Genomic DNA, 9,663 nt, shown 5'->3' on the forward strand with positions numbered 1-9,663 from the left:
ACAATAGAAATAACGGCTACAACACGTAATCCTTCGATTTAGGCTTACAAGTCAAGGAAGAAGCAGGGAATTCACTAAGCATGCTGCACAGAATTCAAATAAGAAATTAAGACACGTAGACATGTTTTTCTAAACTAAACAGGATAATTACATATGCTAGTGTAACTCAATTAAAATGAAACAAGTTATTACTTAGTGAAAAATGGAGTTTTACAACAAATAGCCCATGTACGCACTCGTCACTTCATGTACACATTGCTCACATATCAATACAGTACAAAATCCTAAGGGGAGTTCCTTCACAGAAGGTTAGGCAAGCCACTTTCCACGAACCAAGCTCAATTAATCCGTAAAAATGCTTTTCCTAGGAATATCCGACTCCAAATGGCCCAAATCAAGCCAAAATCAATTACATAACATAAATATAACTATAAGAAACTAATCTAGCTAATGAAATCAAAGCTAAAGCAAGAAATTGGAAAATCGCCAAAAAAGCCTCCCCGAGCCCACGTCTCGGAATCGGGTAAAAGTCACAAGATATGAATATCCATTCGCTCACAAGTTCACTCATACAAAAATTATCCAAATCTGATATCAATATTACAAACATATCTCAAAAACTTAGTTGAAGAACTTCCACCCTTCTTTCCCAAATTTCTCACCCAAATTCCTTAATTTAATGATGAAATCAACTATAGATTAATAGAATACAACCAAAAACGAGTTAGGAATCATTACCTCAAAGTTCTCTCTGAAAAATCCTTGAATTATCGCCTCAGTCCGAGCTCTAAAAGTCACAATTTAAAAATGGGATAAAACCCTCGACTTAGCTCTTTTTCTGCCCATCGATCTTGTTTCTGCAAGGGAATAACCGCATCTTCGGTTCCGCACCTGCGGAAAAATCAACGCAGGTGCGGACTTCACTTAAGTCTTGAAGGTCCGCTTATGCAAGCCCGCTCCTGCACTCCTCTTCCGCTCCTGCGAGTCTGCTTCTATGGAACTCTGGCCGCACATGTGGCCCAAAGTGCGCAGGTGCGATTACACCACGTGCAACAAACCTTCAGCCAATCTAACACAACTCAAAATGATCTGTTAAGCACCCGAAACTCACCCGAGGCCCCCGAGACCTCAACCAAATATGCCAACCAATCCTTAAACACCATACGAACTTAGTCGAGCCCTCAAATCACATCAAACAACGCTAAAATCATGAATCATCCTCCAATTCAAGCTTAAAGAACTTAAAACTTCCAATTTCTACAACCGATACTGAAACCTATCAAACCACGTCCGAATGACCTCATATTTCACACGCAAGTCATATTCAACATTGCGGACCTACTCCAACTTCCGAAATCGGATTCCGATCCGGATATCAAAAAGTCCACTATCAGTCAAAATCTCCAAAAATTCAACTTTCACCATTTCAAGCCTAAATCAGCTACAGACCTTCAAAATACAATCCAGACACACCCCTACGTCCAAATATCACCCAATGGAGCTAACAGAATTGAATAAAATCCATTCCGGAGTCGTCTTCACACAGTTCCAACTATGCTCCAAATCCTAAGACTTAAGCCTCCGTTTAGGGACTAAGTGTCCCAAAACACTTCTGAAACCAAAACGAAACAATCCGGCAAGTCGCAATAGCAGAAAATAGATACAGGGGAAGGAGTTAATAGGGGATCGGGGCTATAACTCTCAAAATGACCTGCTGGGTCGTTACATTTATTGATAAATACGGATATTACCAGCACATCATTGTGAGATTGCACAATGCCCTCAACATCCTCATTGCTGAACAAAATGGTTCCTTCCAAGACATAATCTCGGGTGCGCTTTTCCCTTGTGATAGATACTTTAGTGCGTTTTATCATGGTCCCTCCAGGACCCCTCCGATGATCATGTTAATGACATGTTGAGGCTCCTCTTGTTTGACCTGTTTGTTGGCGTCCCCATTCTTGAAGTGGTTTTGGCTCGATCACTCAGAAATTCCCGAAGGTGCCCGTTGTTGAACAACCGGGTCAACTTTTCTCTTAATTGTCAGCAATATTCGGTCCTGTGACCATGAGTGTTGCGATACTTCCACATCAAGTTAGGATCTCTTTGGGTAGAATCGGACTGCAATGGTCAAGGCCACTTGGTCTCTTTGATGAGCCTGATGGCTGACACAATACCGGCTGCATCAACGTTGAAGTTATAATTTGATAATCTTGGTGCGCCCCTGCCCCCGAGCGGCATGTCAAAACCATTTATAGTCATCAGACCTCGGCTACTGGGTATTCGGTCGTTTTTCTTCTTATTCCTGGTGGGGTGAAGCCCAGTCCCATTTCCCCTTCGGTTCGTGTTGTATGGTTGGTATCAATCTCGGACCGGCCTTGGATCATGACCGACGACTCTCTTAGACCTGTCATCAGCCCTAATGGGATAAACAAACCCAGAAAGGCCACTGAGTTGGTCGTTCTCGACCCTTATCTTCGATTGGTACCTGTTGTGGACATCGACCCAAGTTATCGCCAGATACTCTACCAAATTTTGTTTCAAATGTTGTAATGCAAAGGATCTTCGGGGGTTAAGCCCCTGAGTGAATGCCTGAACGACCCAATCATCTACAACCAAAGTCATGTCTATTCTCTCCATCTGGAACCTCGACACGAACTCCCTAAGCATGTCGTTGTCTTTTTGTTTAAGCTTGAAAAGGTCCGACTTTCTGGCCTCGACCTTGATGGCCTTGTCATGGGATTTCACGAAAGCATCTGCAAGCATGGAAAATGAGTCAATGGAATTTGGGGGTAAGTTGTGATACCATACCATTGCTCCTTTGGACAAGGTCTCCCCAAACTTTTTCAGTAACACTGACTCGATTTCATCATTTTTCAAGTCATTCCCTTTGACTGTGCATGTATAGGAGGTCATATGCTCATTTTGATATGTGGTTCCATTATATTTTGGGATATCAGGCACACGAAACCTCTTTGGGATCGGCTTCGGTGTCGTGCTCAGAGGAAAAGGCTTTTGGATAAACTTCTTGGAATCCGGCCCTTTCAATATCGGGGGTACTCCAAGGATTTGATCGACCCTGAAATTGTATGTTTCCACCTTCTTGTCATTGGCCTTTATTTTCTTTCACCTGACTCCACCCGCTTCGTTAATGCTTCAAGCATTTTCATTATTTCGGGATTGATCCCGGGCTCAGCTTCACCCAGTCCCTCGGTGATCTGTTCATTTCTACGGATGTTTTTCCGTGATTGTTCGGGCTCAACCCTACTGGGGGCGTGGCTTTGATTCTTTATCTGAGCTATCGCCACCTGTTGAGCCTGCAACATTTCGAAGATTAATCGTAGGCTTACCTCATCACCTTCACCTTAGGGCGCTTCTCGAGTTGTTGGTCGGGGTCCCCCCGCGAATGTTATTTTCAGGGTCGGTTGGCAGATTGACATTGATGGCCACATGTGAGCTAGCATCGACCAAAACGGAAACTGGGACTCCGTTTGGATCAACAATAGGTACCTCGTTGCTACGCACCAGATTGAAGTTTTCACCATGATGGCCAGACTCAGCATCAACGTTCAAGTGGGCAAACTGAGAATTTGACATTGTTAAACTGACCTGAAATTAAGACTTAAAGAACAAGCGTAAAATATAGTGTGTTATGGATATTTGTATCAAATCACCGTTATTATCCTTAGCCCCACGGTGGGCGCTAAGCTGTTTACCCTCAAAATGGATAACAATTAAGTTTGTACGCAGTTTTAAAAGTATGTGGAATGATTCAATACAAATAATCGAGAATATTTGATACACGATTTAAAGACAAATAAATGACCAAACCAGACGCAATGTTATGGGCTAACCCGAATCTATGTTGAACAATAGTTTGCCCTTGATCGGTCCCTTGGTTCGAACCCAATTGCGATTGAAGAACAAAACGATTAGGAAAGAGATTTTGCAATAGCTAGAAAACAGAGAATGTATTTGTATTATTTGATTGCGAGTTACAATGTGTGTTGTCAAAGAAAAATTTCTCCTTTATATAGTAAGAGAATTTTATCCCTAGTACAAGTCTAAAAAGGATAAAAATACTCCTTTCTCGTTAATTACTGATCCATAACAGACATCGGACGAGATCTATGTCGCGATATCCGGTTAGGTACGGATATCACGACCCTCTATTAGTCATGTGTAATTGTTTTTCATGTTTCCCGAGGTCTTAGAGCTCGTTTTGAGTTCGAGGAGCGTTCTTTATCACGCCCGACGATGATCACATCGATCACCTTTCATGGGTCTTGGATACGAAAGGCTCCCAGCCTTGATTTCAACCTCGTGCATCCGTGCGCTTCTTCCGGAAAATTAGAATATGCATTATCCCCGATTTTACCCGTATACACGCATAAATTAATACGGATGGAGTATACCACAAAATCCCCCAGTATCTTCGCAAAAGGAAGGAGCCGTTGATGTTTGCCTAGCTAATCTGTGATCAGAAGTGGAAACTAAAATTAATATAGTTGAAATTTTCGAGAAATAGACTCGTATTGACTTACAGTCATCCCAAAGGAGAAAAAAAAATGCAATTTTCTTGTTCTTTTGCTTGGTTTCATTGTCAATTATATCTGCCACAATAATTGAATATCAAGGAACTGCTCTTTCTGTTCTCATTCATTTATTTATCACTTGGAAATTTATCCATACATTCTATAGGAGACTTACACATAGATATCCTTAACTATCTTGAAGAATAGGTAATTGACGGTCAAACCTCTATATAACAACTTTATCTGTTTTGTGTTGCTATAATAAAGTGTTATTATATAAAATATAATATATAATATATCATAAAAAATTAATTCCAAAAAAATTAATTAATTATTATAATAAAGTGTTGTTATAAAGGACGACTATTATAGCAAAGTTTATAATATAATTTTTGTCAGTCGTGATTTGATTGATTGAGAATATACGCGGATTACATATCCCTTTCTAGGTCAATTTCACGGGAACGCGTTATTAAGATTAAAAACAAAAATGTCAATTGAAGTGGCATATTCCACAAGGCACAAGCGATCATTAGAAATTCAGCAAGTTAGTTTTAAGGGTTTATCCATCTCTAACATAAACCTTAATTTCTTGTTTTTATTTCCAGTTTCTTTTTATTTAAAATACATGTGAATGTAATCCTTCTTTACCTCTTTTCTTTGGAAAATTGGAGATTCACGGGGAGAAGCATGGATTCTGTTTGGTGATTATTATTCTTTTTATATTTAATTTATATCCTCATTCCTAGATAACTTTAGATCATATGGTTTAAATAACGGAATTGGTGATTTTTTTCACTTAATAAGTTATAATGATTGCTTTTGAATCTACACACACGATAGAAATATTAGGCTAATGATAGAGATACTGTCAAATACGGGAACATCTATGTTTATACTTATACTTCAAATTTCACCTACATATATATAAACGTATGAACAAAAAATATAAGTTATGAGTTAGAATCTAACATATTCTAGTCTTCAAGATAATTTGTTTGGCTAAACGAGCAGAATAATACTCTTAATATAATGTGATATTATTTGATTCGGGCTAAACTTGAACGGTGTTCCCAAAAGATTTCACAGCGTTAAAAATATTCTTACACCTGTTCGGAACACCCAACATAATTGTATTAATAGCAGCAAGGAAGTTTTATCTGAATTTAGCTTTGTTATCTGTGAAAATAATGAAAATAGACTTAGAAAAACACCTTAAAATAATGTGCCTAGCAAGCAAAAGAGCATAAAATTAGAGAAAATGTAGTTTTCTTCTTTTTTACAAGGAGTTCGTTGCGCTCGCTGGATTGTCATTATTAATTTGTTCTATCTGGAAGTTGTGATTTTCTATTGGTAGTATGAGCTTGTTGTCATGAAAAATAATGGAAAAAAGCTCGTTCTTGAGTCTTCTTATTTTTTAATAGGATTTATTTTCTTATATTAGTCCATTCGGCCAATGATAAAAATACACGAGATCATTTCAAACTTTTTGTAGGATTTTTTTTCTTATTGAATAAAAGCTCCATTGCATACCAAACAATTAAAAAGAGCAGCCCGATACGCAAGGCATCTCATGTTCACGCAGGGTCTGGGGAAGGGTCGTACCCCAAAAGATGTGATGTAGGCAACCCAGCTATTCTAATGTAATTATTAGTGGTTGCTTCTACGGATCGAACCCGTGATATATAAATCACATGGAAACAACTTTACTATTGCTACAAGGCTCCTTGCATATCAAGCAGAGGCTGAGCCAGGATTTCAACCTTACGGGTTATGAATTTTAGAACGCTGACTTCATATGCTGGTGACTGAGTTCTAAATTTAGTATTTGTATATATTTAATAAATTTTTTAATATATTGTTTGATTAAAGTTATTGAGTTCGGTCGAACCCGTAGCTCGACTTCTGCCTCCCGCTCTTGTAGACTAATCTCCACTATGAACAGGCTGTTGCTCAAGATGTGTTTATAACTTTTAACAAGAAAATAATAACTTAGAAAACTTAGCTACATATATTGAAAGTATCTAAAATTACCCTCCTTGTTCTTATATGCAAAATCGGCCGATTATACCCCTTTATGCATAATATATCCAACCATAACCTTTTCATACTATATAATTTGATAATATTAAGGAATTAATTCCCAAAATTAAAATATGTTGTAATATTGTCCTTGTCTTATTCTGTCAATCATTCTATTAATAACCCCTTCCCTCCTTTATGTCTTAGCAGAAAATAGGAGTTTCCAAAAAAAGTACAACCTAATTAGCTATGGCTAAAGATCAATTACAAGTACTAAATGCACTAGATGTAGCAAAAACACAATTATACCATTTCACTGCAATTGTAATTGCTGGAATGGGATTTTTTACTGATGCATATGACCTATTTTGCATTTCATTAGTCACAAAATTACTTGGCCGAATTTACTATCATCATCACGAAAATGCACCAAAACCAGGTATTCTCCCTCCTCCTATCGCGGCTGCTGTTAATGGCGTGGCGTTTGTTGGTACTCTTTCGGGGCAACTGTTTTTCGGGTGGCTAGGTGATAAATTAGGGAGAAAAAAAGTTTATGGAATGACACTTATGCTTATGGTTATTTGTTCAATAGCTTCTGGACTTTCATTTGGTAAAACACCTAATGGTGTTATAACCACTTTATGTTTTTTTCGATTTTGGCTTGGTTTTGGTATTGGTGGCGATTACCCTTTATCCGCCACGATTATGTCTGAATATGCAAATAAAAAGACTCGTGGGGCTTTTATTGCTGCTGTTTTTGCAATGCAAGGTTTTGGTATTTTAACAGGCGGAATAGTTGCTCTTATTGTTGCTGGTGCATTTAAAAATGCTTACCCTTCACCAATTTATTCAGTAAACCCTAAAGATTCAACACCACCTGAAGCTGATTATGTTTGGAGAATTATTGTTATGTTTGGTGCAATTCCAGCTTTACTTACTTATTATTGGCGTATGAAGATGCCTGAAACTGCCCGTTACACGGCCTTAGTCGCGAAAAATGCTGAAAAAGCTGCTGCTGATATGTCCAAAGTATTGAACGTTGAAATTGAAGTAGAGACAAATAAAGTTGAAGAAAAACGACATGATTTTGGTTTGTTTACTAAGGAATTTCTTCGTCGTCATGGACTTCACTTGCTAGGAACAACGAGTACATGGTTTTTATTAGACATTGCTTTTTACAGTCAAAATCTTTTTCAGAAAGATATATTTAGTAAAATTGGATGGATTCCTCATCCAGAAACGATGAACGCGTTAGATGAAGTTTTCAAGATTGCAAAGGCACAGACTCTTATTGCACTTTGTAGTACTGTTCCAGGTTACTGGTTTACAGTAGCATTTATTGATAAAATGGGTCGATTTGCTATACAATTAATGGGATTCTTTTTCATGACAGTGTTCATGTTTGCTTTAGCCATTCCATATAATCACTGGACACAAAAGGAAAACAGAATAGGGTTTGTTATTATGTATTCACTTACCTTTTTCTTCGCTAATTTTGGTCCAAATGCAACAACATTTGTTGTACCCGCTGAGATTTTTCCAGCTAGGTTAAGATCAACGTGCCACGGAATATCAGCAGCAGCTGGAAAAGCAGGAGCAATTGTTGGGGCATTTGGATTTTTATATGCAGCTCAATCTACAGATCCATTAAAGGTTGATGCTGGTTATCCAACTGGTATAGGTGTGAAAAATGCACTTATTGTTCTTGGTTGTGTTAATTTACTTGGAATGTTGTTTACATTCTTGGTGCCAGAATCCAAAGGAAAATCATTGGAAGAAATGTCTAAGGAAAATGAAGGAGAAGAAGAAAATTATGAAAAAGACACTAAGGCAGAGAATGCACAAACAATTCCACTTTAATCAATGTGGTGGTATATACTATGATGTTGCAATTTTATTTTATTTTTAACTTTGAGAAAAAATATCATGGGATATAACAAGAGTTGAAGCTTAGCTTTGTTCTTGTTTGTATCTTATGAGGAAATAATCATCTATTCATTTTGTTTTATGGTTCTTTTTTCTTGTGTATTTTTTGCATATGTAATACAAGATGGTGGGTAACTTCTGTCAATCCTTTGATTTTCTTGTCTTTGATTTTTATTTTTAATTTATTTTGTTTATGGTAGATTTTAGCCACTGTTTGTTTTGTTTAATTTTCCATGGAAAACCGCTGTAATGAGAGATTATCTCTTTTCTGTGTGATTAAAATTTCTCTTTTAGAGTTCAATTTTAACTGAGGATAAGACCGCGAGAATAACCTAAAACAACATTTTCCCGTTCTCAATTCCCCCACCCCCCCCCCCCCCCCCGAAAAAAAAATGTAAGAGGATATATAGTTTAAGAAAAAAAATAGAATCAACAACAACAAATCCAGCTCTCTAACACTTCTTTTTCGAAATTATGAGGAGTAGGATAATCATAATATAAAAAATGTCCACAATTATGAGGAGTAAGTTTTTTTTTTCTTTTTTGGATAAAAATACTTTTTAATTTGTTATTTGATAAGTAAGAGATCAACTGCACAAACCCCCCCAAATTATGGGGTTTAGCTCTCCAACACTTCTTTTTTGAAATTAAAGTTCGTAGCTTGGAGCTTACATTATTCCTCTTATGTATGTCATTCTCTAATAATGCATGTCATGAAGAAATGATAAAGTTTTTACAAAACGTGCGTGCATACGAAAGATGGTCGAAATTTTCCTCTTTCTTTTTTGTACCAACTTGTTTTTTTTTGTTTACATGTGTCTAGGAAGCTTAAGGCACTACTTAAAAAAAAACTCAACTTAACTATGAATTTCGTCGCGGCATTGAGAGCTCCTTCCAAAAAGTGAATTAAGACTTTTCAACTAGAGAAAGATTGATTTCAACCTCCCCTAAACGTAAACCAAAAAGTCGTCTATTTTTAAGTCTTTGACAACGTAAATGCCACGATTAGTTTGCTTATTGAAAGTGAAGGGTTAAAAAGAAAAAGGTGGGGGGAAGATGTTCTCTTCAAACTAGACTAGACTACAATATGTTTGGGCCCTTCCTTTGGAAAAGCATACCAAGTTTGTTGTCCTGGCTTTGTTGTCTTGGGTAAAAGCTACAAAGACTTGTTACATCAACG

General features: G+C 37.3%; 1 protein-coding gene across 1 annotated transcript; it reads left to right on the forward strand.

The window, feature by feature from the left end:
- Positions 1-6,756: 6,756 nt before the first annotated feature.
- On the forward strand, positions 6,757-8,628 carry LOC104216800 (low affinity inorganic phosphate transporter 3). Its single transcript, XM_009766933.1, has one exon. It carries the CDS (start codon positions 6,807-6,809, stop codon positions 8,415-8,417), a length of 1,611 nt encoding a protein of 536 aa, XP_009765235.1. The 5' UTR covers positions 6,757-6,806; the 3' UTR covers positions 8,418-8,628.
- Positions 8,629-9,663: the final 1,035 nt, after the last annotated feature.

This window comes from Nicotiana sylvestris, chromosome 1 (assembly GCF_000393655.2).
Source record: "Nicotiana sylvestris chromosome 1, ASM39365v2, whole genome shotgun sequence".
Lineage (NCBI taxonomy): Eukaryota > Viridiplantae > Streptophyta > Magnoliopsida > Solanales > Solanaceae > Nicotiana > Nicotiana sylvestris.